Raw genomic sequence first — 19,598 nt, forward strand, 5'->3', positions numbered from 1 at the left:
TTTGGGGGTATCTTTTTATGTGTGTCAAACTGATTCACACATGTGATCAGTGGAACTTTCAGAACTCCCCCATCTGCCATCTCTGATTCACTGCCTAATTAGTTACTAACTCATGTTAAAACCAGTAACTCCGGGGTGGCATTCAATTTGCCAATCTTGCATTTATTCAATTAGAGGTTCAAGTGCTGGATACCTTGGAAAACAGGCATTCATACAGTGACTGTGGTTGCCTCTCCACAGATCTAACCTGTAACTTGGCCTGATAAGTGTCCCCTGCTTGTCTCCACTGACATAAGTTAAGTGGCTGTCGAACACTTTTGAGCAAAGCAATAAGATCTACATGGAGATGACAGACCTCCACCACAAAAGTGACAGTGCAAGTCAATTTTCCCAAATGCAGTATGATAATGCTTCAAATAGAAAAGTGAGCATTTCTACATAACTATGAGATTTGGATACAGTTACACTTCTACTAAAATGTTTTTTTTCTACATAAAGTCTATATACAACTATGTAGTGTTTACACGGGAAAGACACTGAAGTGACCTCAAGGTTTGGATCCTTCAGCCACGTTTCTCCAAGAGCCAAGCAGAACCGAAGGGACTGGGTCTTCTCATAACCTAAAAGAAAAAAAAAATCTAAATTCTTGATGGATTAAAGATATGTCCTGCCAATCAATTTGTCACCTAAAAGGGAGCGTGGCAAAATCTCTCAAAACTATTGCATATCTCTGTGCATTTGGCCCACTCAAAACTGCACGGAGTTCATGAAAAAAAACAAAAAAAAACCAACCACTTACGCTAAAAAGTACAAGGGAAAAATGTATGTTAGTGTCTTTTACTTAAAAAAAAAAAAAAAAATCTCAGATGAGGATCCAAAGTCAGGTCACAACTCCCTGAAGTCGACGAGAGGCAAATACTAATTGGGGAGTAAATCAAGCAAATAATCCTGTAGTGTGAGGTTTAAGACAACATCAACTGATTAATGAACTAAACGACTAAAGGCCTAATGCCCTAGTAAACAGTAAAGGGAATAAAGAGGTCAAAGTACCTGGGGGCAACTCCTGTGCAATCTTGTGCGCGGTGGCAGCAGCCCACTCAGGGCTCTGGATGCAGTGGATGTACCTCATCATGATCTTTGCCACTTTGAGTGTCTCTTTGTTGTAGCCGTGACAGTTTCCTCTCCTCTTCTGCTCCAGAAGGAGGGGCTTCATCTTCTCCTCAAACACGTGGTTAGCTGCAGACATGTACAGCTTATCCAGACACACCTGAAATCACCACACATGTGGACACAAAGTAAAATTATATATATATATATATATATATATATATACATATATATACATATATATATATATATATATATACACACACACACACACACACATACAGTGAGGCAAATAAGTATTTGAACGCCCTGTGATTTTGCAAGTTCTCCCACTTAGGAATCATCGAGGGGTCTGAAATTTTCATCTTAGGTGCATGTCCACTGTGAAAAACAGTCTAAAAAAAAATCTGGAAATCACATTGTATGATATTTTTAAAAATTATTTATTTGTATGTTACTGCTGCAAATCAGTATTTGAACCCCTGTCTATCAGCTAGAATTCTGACCCTCAAAAGACGGTTAGTCCACCTTTAAAAAGTCCACCTCCACTCCACTTATTATCCTAAATTAGAAGCACCCGTTTGAGGTGGTTAGCCGCATAAAGACATGAGACTACAAGACTACAACTACTAACATGGCCAAGACCAAAGAACTGTCAAAATGTACAAGAGACAAAATTGTAGACCTCCACAAGGCTGGAAAGGGCTTTGGGGCAATTGCCAAGCAGCTTGGTGAAAAAAGATCCACTGTTGGAGCAATTATTAGAAAATGGAAGAAGCTAAACATGACTGTCAATCTCCCTCGGACTGGGGCTCCATGCAAGATCTCACCTTGTGGGGTCAATGACCTGAAAAGAGCTGAGACCACCGCTTCCAAGGTTACTGTTAGTAATACACTAAGACGTCATGGTTTAAAATCATGCATGGCACGGAAGGTACCCCTGCTTAAAACAGCACATGTCCAGGCCCGTCTTAAGTTTGCCAATGACCATTTGGATAATCCAGAGGAGTGGCTCCGTTTATGTTTGTGTATTTATTAAATATGGGACAGTGCACATTGATCAACATGTGTTAGTACAGCATGTAAAAGTGCCAGAGTTAGCCATGCAGGCTAATTTTCATCCGTAGTCCCATTGGCAGGTTGATGGCAAGACAAAAAAAATGACATAGGCACAGAAAACATTCAGTTCATCACACATGACAAAGCACATTGAAGATCAGTGAATAATACTGTAGACATTAGTAAAATTAGAACATGCTAAAAGCACAGCACATACATGAACAACAATAAACATAATTCAGTCACTCAAGACAGAGACATTTGCTGTGATGCAAAAACACATACAGATTAGTTATGTTCAGATGTCTGATTATCCAGAAGCCACCAGATTTGTGAAGACAAATCTATTAAAACTATGGATAGAAGTCATATTCCTTATTTCTGTGGGGACCAGATTCCAGGAGTGAGCGGCGCGAACTGAAAAGGCCGACTGTCCAAATGAAGTTTTTCTAAATGGAATTTTACAGTCTCCTCTGCTTGATGCTCGAGTGTTTGTGTTTACATTCAACTGTATGAACTCTTTTAATGGGGGTGGAGCAAGACCATGAAGGGTTTTATTGACCAGAACAATGTCTGAATAAATAATTACATTTTCCCAATTTAAAAAGTTATATTTCCCCAATATTTTATAGTGATGATAGGAGTTTGATTTTTGATCTAGTGTTTTCAGACTCTGCTTGTAGAGCCTTTCTATAGGCAGCAGTGTGCTCTTGTTTGCCTGGCTCCAGCTCGTCAAACAGTAATTTATATGAGACATAATAGTGGCATTCAGATAGAGTTTTGAGGCATCTGTAGTTAAATTTCCTCTAATGTGTTTGAAGTTGACCAAGTTGACCCTAAGATGCATATCAAGGTTCTGGAGTGGCCTAGCCAGCCTCAAGATCTAAACCCAATAGAAAATCTTTGGTGTTCAGTGTTTCTCAGCGAGAGCCCAGAAACCTGACTGATCTAAAGAAGATCTGTGTAAAGGAGTGGGCCAAAATCCCTCCTGCAGTGTGTGCAAACCTGATAAAAAACTACAGGAAACGTTTGACCTCTGTAATTGCGAACAAAGGCTGCTGTACCAAATATTAACATTGATTTTCTCAGGTGTTCAAATACTTATTTGAACAAATAAGTTATTTTTAAAAAATCATACATACAATGTGATTTCCAGATTTTTTTTAGATTATGTCTCTCAGTGGACATGCACCTACGATGAAAATTTCAGACTCCTCCATGATTTCTAAGTGTGAGAACTTGCAAAATCACAGGGTGTTCAAATACTTATTTGCCTTACTGTATGTATATATATATATATATATATATATATACACACACACACACACACACCCCCACACACACACACACACACAGTGGCTTGCAAAAAATATTTTACAAGATTTCAAAAAATGTTTTAAATAAAAAACTTAAAAGTGCAACGTGCAAAAGTATTCATCCCCCTTTTTCTTTAATGCAACCAATTGCTTTTAGACACTGCCTGATGATGACCTAATGACTAAAAACAGTCCACCTGTTTGTGATCATGTCTCAGTATAAATGCAGTTGTGCTGTGAAGGCCATAGACGTTAAGAGAGTGTTGGCGAGCAATCCACAAAGTTATGTCAAAGAAGCACAGGTCAGAGAAAAAGTTCTGGTGAAGTTTAAAGTGGGGCTTGGATCTAAAAAGATTTTCCAAGTGTTGATCATCTCAAGGAGCACTATTCAATCCGTAATCCGGAAATGGAAAAAGTATGGCACAACTCCAAACCTACCCAAACGTGGCCGTCCACCAAAATTTACAAGAAGAGCACTCATCAGAGATGCAGCCAGGAGGCCCATGGTGACTCTGGAAGAGCTGCAGAGATCCACAGCTTGGGTGGGGGAATCTGTTCACAGGACAACTATTAGTTGTGCACTACACAAATCTGTTCTTTATGGAAGAGTGGCAAGAAGAAAGCCACTGTTGAAAACCATCCATAAGAAGTCTCGTTTACAGTTCACTAGAAGTCATTTGGAGGACACAGCAAACATGTGGCAGAAGGTGCTCTGGTCTGAGGAGACCAAAATCGAACTTTCTGGCCTAAAAGCAAAATGCTACGCGTGGAGGAAAACCAACACTGCACATCACTCTTGACCATACAATCCCCAGAAAACATGGTGGTGGCAGCATCATGCTGTGGGGGTGCTTTTCTTCAGCTCGAACAGAAAAGCTGGACACAGAAGTGATGGGAAGATGGATGGAGCTAAATACAGGGCAATCTTGGGAAAAAACCTGTTGGAGTCTGCAAAAGACTCACCTTCCAGCAGGACAATGATGGCAAAAATTTCAGTCTGTAGGTGTGCAAAGCTGGTGGAGACATACCCCAAAAGACTTGCAGCTGTAATTGCAGCAAAAGGCAGTTCCAGTTCTTTGGGGAGCTGAGTACTTTTGCATGCTGCACTTTTCAGTTTTTTTTTGTTTTTTTTTGTTAAATCTAGAAATGATGTATAATTTTGTTTCTACTTCACACTTATGTACCATTTTGTGTTATGTATTCACATAAAATGCAAATTAAAAAGTATTTAACTTTGTGGTAATGACTTGAGAAAATTTGAAAAAGTCCTGTTCCCGGTGCATGCCATGACTCCGCCAGGGCTGCCCTTTGTCACCCGCTCTGTTCATTATATTTATGGACAGAATTTCTAGGCAGGGCCAGGGCTCAGAGGGGGTCCAGTTTGGGAACCACAGGATCTCATCTCTACTGGCTCTGGCTTCGTCGAGCCAGAACGTGCAGCAGGCACTGGGGCAGTTTGCAGCCGAGAAGCAGCTGCACCAAATCCGAGGTCATGGTTCTTGATCGGAAAAAGGTGGTTTGCCTTCTCCAGGTGGGTGGTGAGTCCTCCCTAGGGAGGTGTTCCGGGTATGTCCCACTGGGAGGAGGCCTCGGGGAAGACCCAGGACATGCTGGAGAGACTACACCTTGGGGTCCCACCAGAGGAGCTGGAGGATGTGTCTGGGGTGAGGGAAATCTGGGAGTCCCTGTTTAGATTGCTGCCCCTGCGATCTGGCTCCGGATAAGCGGAAGAAAATGGATGGATCTTACGTTAACATACCAGACACGTATTCACTGTCTATGCTTCATGTACGTTTTTACATGTTCTGTAACGGTCGATTATACATGTTACAGTTCACTTGTTTGACCACTAGATGCCATTGTTGTGTTTGTAATACCTGCAAGAAAATGTACTTGACTTGTTTTTTTTTTTATAAAGTTCATATTAAATTTCCACATATTTATTTCCCCCTCATTTAAGACCATAAAGGTGACAATTTTTCATTTGGAACCAGGGGTGAAACTGATAGGGGGGACAATAAATAGATGGATCTTAGAACTGTCCTGAACTGAATTGAGCTGTAACAATACCTAATCATAAATTCAATAATTATGTTAATAATGATAAGGCTGCTATTATTATTATTATGCGTTTAATTTTTAGGCCCGAGCCCCTACAGGGCGTAGGGCCTATTGCTTCTGTTGCAACTTTGTGGCAGCACCGCCCCCTGCACAGACTCCTGTGTCCTAGCAACTCCTGTGTCCTAGCAACCCATGCCGTAGGCATGGAACATGCATACTTGTTGTTGCTAGCATGTCAGTGGCTTCGCCCATTGACTTAATGTTGACGCTGACATGCGTCAACAGGAGTGAATAGCAGGAGTCGTCGCCCCCTGCACAGACTCCTGTATCCTAGCAACCCATGCATATTTGTTCTTGCTAACATGGCAGCGTCAACATTGAGTCAATGGGCTTCGCCCATTGACTCAATGTTGACGCACGCAGCGCAAAGCGCTCATGTCCCCAAACACACTCCTGGCATCGAGCCCTATCCAAGGCCCCATAACGCAGGCATGGCCCATCTTTATTACTGCTAAAATGAATGGAATTCATTCATTCATTTATTACTGCTAAAATGAAAAAAATTCGCCATTGACCCCACGGTAACGTGGGGAAAGTCGAGAGCTTTCAAAAAACATAATATAATATGTCATTGTAATGTTATCGGATATATTGTTTTTGCTAAAATTATTATTTTTTATTTTTATTTTTAGGCCCGAGCCCATACAGGGTGTAGGGCCTATTGCTTCCGGAACGATGAGTGCATGGGCTTCGCCCATGCACTCATCGTTGCAGACTGTCTTCACGAAGTTGCGCGCTTCACCGCCCCCTGCACAGACTCCTGTGTCCTAGCAACCCATGCCGTAGGCATGGGACATGCATATTTGTTCTTGCTAGCGTGGCAGCGTCAACATTGAGTCAATGGGCTTCGCCCGTTTGCGCATGCAAAGTCCGATTTGGCTCAAATTCGAATCAGTTGTAAAACCTTCGGGCCTAAAGCTACTCATTATGATAGAAAGTAAATTGGCGCGATAGCGCCATGTTATCCTAATGGGAATCCTCACAATTTTTCCCATTCATGGGAAAAATATTAGTTTCATGGAATAATGTGATTGATTTTTCCTGTTGTGTCTGATTTTTCCTGTTGTGTCTGATTTTTCCTGTTGTGTCTGCTTCTTCCTGTTGTGTCTGCTTCTTCCTGTTGTTTTGTTTTTTGTGTCTTGGCGGCACGGTGACTGAGTGCCATCACTCATGTCTCACAGCAAGAAGGTTGGTTCGATCCCCGGGTCACCAGGCCTTTCTGTGTGGAGTTTTTCATGTTTCTCCCCGTGTCTGGATGGGTTTCCTCCGGGTACTCCGGTTTCCCCCATCAACCAAAACATGAACGCCCTTCGAGACAACTGTTGTTGTGATTTTGGGCGTTACAAAAATAAATGAATTGAATTGAAAAATAATGTGAAATTTGGTACCAAGACTCATGTCATCCTGATCAAAAAAGTCAATCAGACCCAAGTCATATTTTTCACTGGGTTGCCATGGCGCCTATGTAATCCTAATGGGAAAATTTCCAAATTTTCATGCATTTCAAAGTCTTATAACGACTTATTCACTTCATTGAGGAATGGGAAATTTGGCACAGTGATTCTTCAGGTCGTCACCGTCAAAAAGGTCCAGGGGCCAAGTTTGTATTTTGCACGGTGTTGCCATGGCGATGCCTGGAAAACCCATGTTTTTGCATTTTGTGCATCAGCACTTCCGATGTGTTTTGACTTGTTTGGTGACAAGGGCAGCCCAAAGCCGCAATAAAAAAGGGACAAGTGGCGCGTCAGCGCCACTCACAGGGAGTGCCGGGTCGGCTGAGTGCAAAGCATGGCCCGCGAGGGCTGTTCGATGCCGCTTGTGGCTTTAATTTTTATTTTTTTCTTCTTCTTCTGCTGCTCTTTGAGCAGTAATTTGACCCCTTGAACATATTCAAAAACTCACCAAATTTTGCCCATAATTCAGGTCTGGCGAAAAATTATTTTTTGTATGTGGTGCATCATTGGCCATAAAAAAATGGCGCGACAGCGCCCCCTACAAAAGTCAAATTTTTTACGTCAATGGGAGACGTCGACGTCAACTTTTTCATATAGCCACGAAATTTGGTACATGAATTCTTCAAGTGATGCCAAACAAAACATTATTATGGCCACGCCCTCTGACACACCGGAAGTCGGTCATCTTGGATTGAAAATTCCAAAATGCCGAGTCAGCGTTTTCGCTGACCTCGTTATTTCGTCAACTCCTCTGAAGGCGCTTCACCGGCTGGGCTGAAAATAACTGTACAGAAACTAAATTGGCGCGATAGCGCCTCCTACAGAACATCTAATATATTTGTATGGAAGGCCGAAAATTTAGTTTTCCCAAATGTTACCAAATTTGACACAAAATTCCATTGGGTCATCCCAATCAATAAAGTCAATCAGACCTATGTCATTTTATGCACCGTGTTGCCATGGTGATGCACCAAACTGCCAATGTTATCCTAATGGGAAACCTCCCAATTTTTCCCATTCATGTGAAAAATATTAGTTTCATGGAATAATGTGAAATTTGGCACCATGACTCTTCATGTCATCCTGATCAAAAAGGTCAATCAGACCCAAGTCATATTTTTCACTGGGTTGCCATGGCGATGCGCGAAAGCGCCCATGTAATCCTAATGGGAAAATTTCCAAATTTTCGTACATTTCAAAGTCTTATAACGACCTATTACCGTCAACGACGAACATAAAATTTGGCACAGTGATTCTTCAGGTCGTCCTCGTCAAAAAAGTCCAGGGGCCAAGTTTGTATTTTGCACGGTGTTGCCATGGCGATGCCTGGAAAACCCATGTTTTTGCATTTTGTGCATCAGCACTTCCAATGTGTTTTAACTTGTTTGGTGACAAATGCAGCCCAAAGCCGCAATAAAAAAGGGACAAGTGGCGCATTATCGCCACTCACAGGGAGTGCCGCTTGCGGGTTTAATTTGCTTTTGTTTTCTCCTTATGGTGATTAATACCAAAAGCAGCGCTGGGAAGCACATACTTTTATTTTGATAACTAAGATTTCACTCTGCGGTTTCCTGAGCAAAGGAAGATGATTATGGCGCTTTACATGAACTCATCTGGCTGCATCTTGTCAGTTTCGGTTCTGTTGTAGGAAGAACAGGCGCAGAGGCACAGGAAGATCTGTAGATCTTGATTGTACAGTCGGGTTAAAGGCAGCATACAGCAAAATTCAAAGCAAATTCAAAGCAGAATCAAATGCAGAGTCTAATGCAGTCTAACACAGAGTCTAAAAAACTGAGATTACACCAGTGTTTTAAAATCCTCCCCGAGTGGGTGTGTCATGCACTCGTGTATGAAGGAGGCTATTGTGAAGAAATGAGAAATGTGACCTTGACCAAAATGTATCAGTTACGTCTGAGTTTTCTGAGATTACGAGAAATGACAACTGTTACATGGGAAACAGAACGTTTTGTAAGCAATGTATTATATTTGTATATTGTTCACAACCTTTTCGCACACAAGCTCGAGTTTTTTTTAGCGGAGTTACGCACAGCACTTTGACTGCGAGACACTGTAAAGGTCCCACACTGGAGACACTGTTTCTTCAACTCCTATGTTACCGGTAAGAGAATACACTGTGCTTTTAGCGCAGATGTTAAATGTCTACATCGTACATCTAAGCATCTTATGGGTTCAGATAAGCATGAACTCATAATTTCCCACCAAATTGGGACAATATTGTAAATGTTTAGTTTATCATAAGTTTAGCTAAGGTCATGAAAACTACTTCCTGTTTTCCAGTTCAGCCTTTTATGCTAATGTGAAGTCTGACCCAACAGAGCACTATTTAAGAAACAATTAAAAGGGGGACTGTTTGGTCTGTTTGATTGCAGGTGAATGCTTGTAATCGAGTTGTCTGAAGTAATGTACTTTTTAGGATGATGAATTTTAACTTTGTAATGTGATTTTATTTTATGTAGAAGTGACACCTAACATCTGTCAAGGGACTACAGATGAAAAATAGCCACCTGGCTAACTCTGGCATATTTACATGCAAATGTTGATTAATATGCACCGTTTTTTAAATAAATAAATAAAAAAATAAAAACTAAAATATATAAAATAAATAAATTTTGGTTCACCTGTTTACAAGCAGCCCAAAGTGGTATGTATATTTTCCATGCATTTAATTCAGTTTTGTGTGTATATGTAATATTAGCAAGAGCTTATTTTACATTTTATGTGTTTGCTAGTTCTACAGTGTGAACCATTATGAAGAAATAAGACCACAGTAATCGTCAGTGAAAAGAACTCTTGCATCTCTTGTGTTTGTGGACAAACTGCATGTTACATTAGCGTAGCGTATTGGATTAATTGATAATGTCTTACATAAACATACCAGACAGTTCGTTGTCTATGTGTTCCATTAGCGTGCTGTGCTACTATTCAGCCTGTTGTTACCTATTTTAATGTTATTCTTATAGCTTACCTTTAAAAATAAAATGTCTGTTCCTGGTCTCAGATTTTGTTAAATAAATTTCCCCAAAAATGCGATTTATAGTCCAGTGTGACTTATATGTTTTTTCTTCATTATTACGCATATTTTCGTTGGTGCAACTTATATTCCGGAGCAACGAATAGTTCGGAAAATCTGGTACACACACACAAACTTTTTCATACACTATATAAAAATACCCATGCACTTTTTTCCCCCCACTGTCTAACATGAAATGAGACTAAACTTTTCCCGTTTTAGGTCAATTATGATTACCAAAGTTATTTCTATTAGCTAAATGCCGAAAGAATGACAGAGGTTTTGACAATTATTCAAAAGTCAGAAGTTTACATGCAGTAAGATTACTATGCATTTAAATGATTTTGAAAAACCCAGATGATGTCTTTGGAAGCTTCTGATAGGTTTATAGACAACATTTGAGTTAGAAATTAGAAATACACCTGTGGATATATATGAAGGCACACCTGAAACACACTCCCATGATGTTACACAAAGAAGCAAAGTCAAAAGAAATCAGCCAAGATATCATGAAGAGAATTGTGGACTTGCACAAGCCTGGCTTATCCTTGGGTGTCCCAACAATTATACGCAAGTAAAAACACCATGTGAATGTCCAGTCATCATACCACTCAGGAAGGTGTCCCAGAGATGAACCTGCTTTGGTCTGTGTGCATATCAGCCCAAGAACAAAAGCGAAAGACTTTGTGAAGATGCTGGCCAAAGGTCATTATCCACAATGAAACTAGCACTGTACCGACATGGGCTGAAAGGCCACTCTGCCAGGAAGAAGCCATTACTCCAAAAGAAACATAAAAAAGACAGATTTTTGTTTGCAAATGAACACAGGGACAAAGACCTTAATTTCTGGAGACATGTGTGGTCTGACAAAACAAAAATTGACCTGTTTAGCCATATTGAGCATTGTTGTGTTTGCAGGAAAAAGTGGGAAGCTAACAAGTTTGAGAACACCATCCCAACTGTGAAATATATGGGTGGCAGCAAGATGTTGTAAGTTGTTTTGCTGCAGGAGGGACAGGTGCACTTCACAAAATAGATGGTATCATGAAAGAATATTATGTGGAAATACTGAAGCAACATCTCAAAACCTCAACCAGGAAGTTAAAGCTTGAGCGCAAATGGGTCTTGGAAAGAGAAAATGACCCGAAACATACTGCCAAACTGGTTAAAAATGGCTTAAGAATAACAAAGTCAATGTTTTGGAGTGGTCATCACAAAGCCCTGATCTCAATCCTATTGAAAATGTATGGGCAAACCTGAAAAGGCATATGCAAGTAAGGCAGCCTACAAACTTGGCTCAGTTACACTAGTTCTGTCAGGAGGAATGGGCCAAAAATCCTGCCAAGTATTGTGAGAAGCTCGTGGCAGGATATCCAAAATATTTGACCAAAGTTATACAGTTTAAAGGCAATGGTACCAAATACTAATGAAATGTGTATGTAAACTTCTGACTTTGAAGAAAGTGATGAAACACTGTCTAAAAAAACCCTTCTCTCATTATTCTGGCATATGGCAAATTGAGCAATCTTAGCAAACTTAATTGACCTAAAACGGGAAAGGTTTAGTCTGATTTCATGTCCAACAGTGAGAAAAACAAGTACTTTCATGTAGTGTATGTAAACTTCTGATTTCAACAAATCATTTACCTTCATAAGTTTGCTGATCAGGAGCAGAGTGGGAAATGTCTCTTCAGTAAGTTCTGGAGCTATAGACAAAAAAAACCAAAAACATCCACAAAATCAGGAGAAGACAGACATGCTTGTGAGTGCAGAAGCATATCACTAACAGATGATCTTCCAGAAGTGTTTCGTCTGCATTAGCAGGTGGAAGGGCAGCCGTGTGTTGGACAGCTGGTTGGGGAGAAGGTTGTTTTCCAGGAGATATGTGTTCTCCGTGTTCGAGGGAGCAGACACTCGCTTATAGGACTTCAGGTGTTTGAGCAGAGCCATGGCCTGTGGATCACAACACAACTGAAGTCCACTCACTAACCTGCCTGATTATTACTATGTATATATCTGTGTGTGTGTCTTTTACCTGGCAAACTGAAAAGGAGGGCACATTTTCATCTGCCACCTCCAGAATCTTCAGCACAACTTCAATTCTCTCGTAGTTGTATGGGCTGAGCTGTAGGCAGAAGCTACTTTATACATAAAATAAAGATACTAAATGTGCATATTGTTGTCAACTATCCAATTGTACTTTTTTAAACTATAGACAATACATGTCTCTAATACATTCATTTCCAGGAATAAAAGAAAACAATAAAATATTAAAGGTGCACTGCGCAACTTTTCTTTTTGTCTCTTTGAAATGAGGAAATGTTATAACATTTAACATTTCTGTTCAGTATTTTATTGATTATTAAAATGTTCACTTCTGCACAAATCTGACAAGTAACTTGGCCTTGAAGCATGACCTGCTTTTCTCTGTAGAGATAGACAAGTTAAATGCCATACTGTGAAACATTCCTGTCAAAGTAATAACTTCTCCATGGAGAAAATGTAGCACACCTTCCACCAGAAAAGTTAAACAGTGTACCATGAAATGTAAAATTCAAGAATCACATATCTGCAAAATGTCTACAATTGTTCTAGGTCTACTAGGCGTGTGGTTTATGATTCTGTTTACTTAGCATATAGCTTAGAGTTTTTACAGTACACTGTGATTAAGTGTGAAAGCTTTACTTGGTAAATCCAGAATGGTATCTTTATATTCAGAGGGTTATCAGTCTGGTTCCCATGTCCTCTGTGGCATTTTGAGTCAGAACCAAACATGATTGTCCAACCAGATTAGTTTTTTCAGTGACACATGAAACGAAGGAGCTTATTGGTCACCTATCATTTACAAGCAAAACAGCATTTCTCTTATCTCAGATTAAAAGAGTGTAGTACTTCAATCATGAATTCTGCAGAAATCTGCCATGTTTTTCAGTCCCCAGTAATATTTTTTCCTTTTTTTACATGTAAGTAGCCATAATTGTTGTGATGGGCCATGCGTGTCCCTGATTGGCTAATCTATCCGTCAATCACATCCATTTAAATTCACGGAGATTCACCACAGACCAAACACACATATTCACAACGTATTGAAGAAGTGGGTATTCTGGCTCCCAGGCAAGTGAATGCTCGTGTCCTGGTTGCTTACCTTGAAGACAGCTGCACACAGATTGTCTGTGAGCTCGCTGGTGCTGTGGAGCTTGGGGATGATCTGCAGGACTCTCTCTAGAGCCTGGTCCTGCTCCTGTCTGCTGTCCACACGCTGGTCTGTGCCGCTGGAGCCAACTCCCTCCACGTCCTCCTGGAGCAGCAGCAGAGTGGTGATGTACTGGTTTATCACACTGTCCTGGGCAAGGTCGTACGTACTGCACACAACAGCACAGCTCTATGAGAACTCCGCTGGATTCATGTGACATCACAACATCCTAGATTCCTTATAGTTAAAAAGGGGGATATTATGCAAAATAGACTTTTTGGAGCTTTCAACCATGTTATAACGTTCCCTCATCAAAACATGCCTGAAGAGGTTTAATATGTCACACATGCATGTTTGAGTAATCAAGTGATCTAGGGCTGGGCAATTTTACTTGAAAATAGATAGATTTGATTTTTTTCTCCAAAAATCCATTTTCAATTTTTTCCCTCTCTCCACTAAAAATGTTCTACAAACTACAGAAAATGGTCAACTAAAAAGATTGCAATCAGTGATCATATTTAACCCACTGGCCAACTACTGCATTAAACACGCAAGTCACTGACCTCAAAGCAGTCAGCGCTGCATGTCCTTTTGACTGCAGTGAGCAGCATTTCTTTTCAATGCAATTTCCAATGACGGAAAGTAGAAAAAATAAAAATGGATTTTCTTCCAAATAAATTGATTTAATTTATTTTTTTCCCCCAGCCCTCGCAATCTCTCATGGGCACTATTCAAACCCTCCGTGCAGTTAGCTATTTGATTCTGTCCAGTGCTCAGGCCACAAGTCTACCTCACCCATGCTTCCGCATGACAGTTTTTCATAAATATACAAAAGCATGATGCAAAACAATACACTACAACTATAAACCCGATGCAGTAGTTTCATTAACAAAATGCATGCCAATTGTAATGTGATAGCGCTCTGAAGGGGGAGTGACTTAACGTGGGCAAAGGAAGGGGGAAAGTGAAACTTATTCAACATCGCGGGGGCAGCAAGTCTAACTTCCCTCACCCCGGACACGTCCTCCAGCTCCTCCGGTGGGACCCCAAGGTGTTCCCAGGCCAGCCGAGAGACATAGTCCCTCCAGCGTGTCCTGGGTCTTCCCCGGGGCCTCCTCCCGGTGGGACATGCCCAGAACACCTCCCTAGGGAGGCATCCAGGAGGCATCCTGAGCAGATGCCCGAGCCACCTCAACTGGTTCCTCTCAACGTGTAGGAGCAGCGGCTCTACTCCGAGCTCCTCCCGTGTGACCGAGCTCCTCACCCTATCCCTAAGGGTGCACCCGGCCACTCCGTGGAGGAAGCCCATTTCAGCCGCTTGTATCCGCGAACTTGTCCTTTCGGTCATTACCCAGAGCTCATGACCATAGGTGAGGGTAGGAACGTAGATTGACCGGTAAATAGAGAGCTTCGCTTTTGGGCTCAGCTCCTTCTTCACCACAACGGACTGATACAGCGACCGCATCACTGCAGACGCTGCACCGATCCGCCTGTCAATCTCACGCTCCATCCTTCCCTCACTCGTGAACAAGACCCCGAGATACTTGAACTCCTCCACTTGGGGCAGAGACTCACCACCCACCCGGAGAGAGCAAACCATCTTTTTCCAGTCGAGAACCATGGCCTCGGATTTGGAGGAGCTGATTCTCATCCCAGCCGCTTCACACTCGGCTGCAAACCGCCCCAGTGCCTGTTGCAGGTCCTGGCTCGAAGAAGCTATCAGGACAACATCATCTGCAAACAGCAGAGATGAAATCCTGTGGTTCCCAAACCAGACCCCCTCCGGCCCCTGGCTGCGCCTAGAAATTCTGTCCATAAATATAATGAACAGAACCGGTGACAAAGGGCAGCCCTGGCGGAGTCCAACATGCACCGGGAACAGGTCTGACTTACTGCCGGCAATGCGAACACAGCTCCTGCTCCGGTCATACAGGGACCGGACAGCCCTTAACAAAGAGCCCCGGACCCCATACTCCCAGAGCACCCCCCAAAGGACACCACGAGGGACACGGTCGAATGCCTTCTCCAGATCCACAAAACACATGTGAACTGGTTGGGCATACTCCCATGAGCCCTCGAGGACCCGATGGAGAGTATAGAGCTGGTCCAGTGTTCCGCGACCAGGACGAAAACCACACTGCTTCTCCTGAATCCGAGGTTCGACTATTGGTCGGATTCTCCTCTCCAGTACCCTGGAGTAGACCTTACCGGGAAGGCTGAGGAGTGTGATTCCCCTGTAATTGGAACACACCCTCCGGTCCCCCTTCTTATACAGAGGGACCACCACCCCGTTTTTGCCTCTGTGACTGCCCGAGCCGCGGCACGCTTGGCCCGCCGGTACTCATCGGCTGCCTCAGGAGTCCCACGAGCCAACAAGGTTCGATAGGACTCCTTCAGCTTGACGGCATCCCTTACTTCCGGTGTCCACCACCGGGTTCGGGGATTGCCGCCGCGACAAGCACCACAGACCTTACGACCACAGCTACAAGCAGCCGCATCGACAATAGAGGTGGAGAACATGGCCCACTCGGAGTCCATGTCTCCAACCTCCCCCGGGATCAGGGAGAAGCTCTCCCGGAGGTGGGAGTTGAAGACCCCCCTGACAGAGGGCTCCGCCAGACGTTCCCAGCAGACCCTCACAATGCGCTTGGGCCTGCCAGGTCTGTCCGGCTTCCTCCTCCGCCAGCGGATCCAACTCACCACCAGGTGGTGATCAGTTGACAGCTCAGCCCCTCTCTTCACCCGAGTGTCCAAGACACGCGGTCGGAGGTCAGATGACACGACAACAAAGTCGATCATCGACCTCCGACCTAGAGTGCCCTGGTGCCACGTGCACCGATGGACACCCTTGTGCTCGAACATGGTGTTTGTTATGGACAAACTGTGACTAGCACAGAAGTCCAATAACAAAACACCGCTCGGGTTCAGATCGGGGAGGCCGTTCCTCCCAATCACGCCCCTCCAAGTGTCACTGTCGTTACCCGCATGGGCGTTGAAGTCCCCCAGGAGAACAACGGAGTCCCGGTTGGTGCACTGTCTAGTACCCCTCCCAGGGACTCCAAGAAGGCCGGGTACTCCGCACTGCTGCTTGGCCCGTAGGCCGACACAACAGTGAGAGACCTGTCCCCGACCCGAAGGCGCAGGGACGCGACTCGTTCACCGGAGTGAACCCCAACACGCAGCGGCTGAGCTGTGGGGCAATGAGCAAGCCCACACCAGCTCGCCGCCGCTCCCCGCGGGCAACGCCAGAGAAATGGAGAGTCCAACCCCACTCAAGAAGTTGGGTTCCAGAGCCCAAGCTGTGCGTGGAGGTGAGGCTGACTATATCTAGCCGATAACGCTCAACCTCCCGCACAAGCTCAGGCTCAGATCCGGTCATCGAGGTCCCCGCCTTCGACTGCCGCCCAGATCTCTCCGCACCCGCCCCTCACGGCTCCTCTCACAGGTGGTGGGAGGACGGCCCCACGTCGTTCCTTCGGGCTGGGCCTGGCCGAGCCCCGTGGGGAAAGGCCCGGCCACCAGGCACTCGCTGCCGAGCACCCACCCCAGGCCTGGCTGCAGGGTGGGGCCCCGGTAACGCCAGTCCGTGCGACGTAGTTTGCCTTGTTGTTTGTCTCTTCATGGGGGGCTTCTGAACCGCTCTTAGTCAGACCCGTCTCCCAGGACCTGTTTGCCATGGGTGACCCTACCAGGGGCATGAAGCCCCCGACAACATAGCTCTCAGGATCAGTCGGGTGCTCAAACCCCTCCACCACGTTAAGGTGGCGGTTCGGGGAGGGGCTTATTCAACATGTTAATACATGCATTTAATACAGCATTTTCAAAACATAATATGTAACATGGTGATCTAAATATGTTAGCAATTGATACCCCGAAGAAGTGTTAATACCCCCTCTTTTAAATAGTGCTGAAGGACAGGTTCGAATGTGATGTGGTAGAATTAGCTTTTTTCAGTCAGATTTGTAGACCTGTTTTATGGTTAATATGCTGAGCCTGTCCAGATGAAACGAATCTGGCACAAAATTCAATGTCTTCTCTGTCAGTATAAATAAACAAAAGTGAAATTAAACAAAAGTAACTTTTCCCCCATACCTTCTGAAAGTGTAAAGGCACTATACCTGATTTTTACAGTTTTAAAAACATGACAAACTAGTTAATTTTAAATGGTCTGATCCAAAGTTAATTCTCACTTACCTTATGCATTCTGCACATCATAATTATTCACTGCGATAAGTTTATGAGCGCTTTTCACAAATCTCAGATCAGTGCAGAGTTTCTCAGTGATGTAAAAGCTTACAACTAGCATGCTAACGCACATTTCCTGATTATTGGAGAGTAAAACACTGATAGAATTTGATGCAGACAGTATGCAGCAGAATTAATTTGACCTCAATAGCTGCTTATACAATATCTGTACAGGAGCAAAGAAATTTTGCATACATGGGAAAACATCTGGTACAGTAGGAAAGTTCGATGTTAGTATGAAAGCCATATTTAATATATATAGAATATTTTTGAATTAGTCTAAGTCTTAATTCTTCAGAATAGATATATTAAAATACTATAGGTTTTTACTCTGCACTCTTCTGTTTTAATGTTAATTTTATGCTGATTATTTGTGTTGATTTGTATGATTTTAAATGTCTTTCTTATTCTGTAAAGGACTTTGAATTACTTTGTGTATGAATTGTGCTATACAAATAAACTTGCCTTGCCTTGTCTATAGAGATTTAGTAGCAGGAGAGCTACCTGCAGTACTGGAGGATTATGTCTGAAGTGATTTGACTGTTCTTCACCAGCACTGGGGTGAGCTGGCTCTTGTCTTGCTGACGGAACACTGGCTGCATGGAGATCTAAGGGACAACCGAGAGGAGCAGAGGGAATGAGAAGGTGTGTATAAGACAGAGAGAGAAAAAGAGAGAGAAAAGGAAAGACTGGAGAAAGAATAAAGACAGTGATAAATAGTAAAAATACGTTCTGTCCAGTTGACAGATTGAACTTCGGCTTTTACTATGGATCAGACTTGGACAACTGAGGGATCACACAGAGATAAATAGAGAGAAACTATGAGAAACAGATGGAGAGAGAGAATGACGGAAAAAGAGGAGAAAAACAAAGAGGGAAATTAAGGGAGAGAGACACGCCAGAAGAAAAATAGGGAGAGAGTAAACAATCACGACTCGCCTCCAGTTTGCTGAGCTTGATGCCCCACTCAGCATCAGTGATGACAGACAGAAACCTGATTTTCTCCTCGGCCCGAGCATACAGGCAGCACAGGTTAGCCCCGACTTTAGCCACAGCCTTGGATGAACAAATGGAAAAGTACATAGACCAGCACTAGTTTATCGTTTCAATTCACTTCCTTTTGCTAATCCACATAGAGCTAAGGGATGGAACAATATCCAAATCTTAGATTATGTTTTTTACTCACAAAATTTCATATTGGCCACCATTTTATGAAGGGGAAAACTACAACTTCACTCATCAAATCTTCCAAACTAAAACCAGAAATTATTTCAATTGACAAGCTATAATAGATCAACACACCAGGAACCACTATCTGTATTTCCCTCTAAAGTGGCCACACTTGTTTCATGTGGGAAACACATAGTTGTAGGGTAGACCCCCATTTCTGGTATAAAAGAATGAACTAAACAATTCAAGTAACCTGTGACTAATTGCTGAGAGAATACATAGCGGTAGTCTTACTTGGGCCAAAGATCCTTTTCTTGCTTTTGTAGTTTTGTTCTTACGCATTTACTATTTACTACCCAGTCTAACTTCAGATGGGGTGACCATGCCTTTACACTCTGCACATTGTAAAACAGCCACTGTGTGGTAGACTTCAGTATTTGTATTTGAGTAGACTCCAGTCATGGCATATCACTGCTGTCTAATGCAGAGCTAAGCAAGAATGCAATGCAGCTTACAATTTGATATATCCTTAATGGTTATGAAAATTATACATCACCTAACTTACCAAAATCTTGTCATAATTCTGCCAGGCGTTGTCAATAACTTTCCACAGGATTTTAAAGACTTCGGATTCAGAGAGGAGTGTACAGAGACCAATGGCCAAATTACAGTCCACCATTCTCCAGTTGAATACCTGCACCATGATAAAGTTTAATATAATTGTGTTGTTAGAAATACATATACAAAAACTAGTTATGGTGAAAAAGTTAAGTAATTATTGTGATTTGCCTTGTTCAGCAGAGCCAGTACAACTGCATTCATGGAGGATATGGTAATTTTCCAAAGTTCACTCAAGCACATGTTGTATTTCTTCAGTGTGTTCTTATCATATAGCTGTAAAAG

At 42.8% G+C, this 19,598-nt stretch overlaps 1 protein-coding gene across 1 annotated transcript in view; it reads right to left on the reverse strand.

Moving 5' to 3' along the window:
* Positions 1-19,598, reverse strand: part of kntc1 (kinetochore associated 1) — a 73,155-nt gene that overhangs the window by 17,051 nt on the left and 36,506 nt on the right. The window contains exons 37-46 of the mRNA XM_033972448.2: positions 19,485-19,589; positions 19,261-19,389; positions 18,465-18,581; positions 18,030-18,133; positions 13,233-13,449; positions 12,123-12,212; positions 11,875-12,040; positions 11,735-11,793; positions 1,051-1,267; positions 547-620 (exon numbers count right to left, since the gene is read on the reverse strand). Coding sequence (XP_033828339.1) covers positions 547-620; positions 1,051-1,267; positions 11,735-11,793; positions 11,875-12,040; positions 12,123-12,212; positions 13,233-13,449; positions 18,030-18,133; positions 18,465-18,581; positions 19,261-19,389; positions 19,485-19,589 — 1,278 coding nt within the window. The remainder of the gene's footprint in view (positions 1-546; positions 621-1,050; positions 1,268-11,734; positions 11,794-11,874; positions 12,041-12,122; positions 12,213-13,232; positions 13,450-18,029; positions 18,134-18,464; positions 18,582-19,260; positions 19,390-19,484; positions 19,590-19,598) is intronic.

Source organism: Periophthalmus magnuspinnatus, chromosome 9 (assembly GCF_009829125.3).
Source record: "Periophthalmus magnuspinnatus isolate fPerMag1 chromosome 9, fPerMag1.2.pri, whole genome shotgun sequence".
NCBI classification, from domain to species: Eukaryota; Metazoa; Chordata; class Actinopteri; order Gobiiformes; family Gobiidae; genus Periophthalmus; species Periophthalmus magnuspinnatus.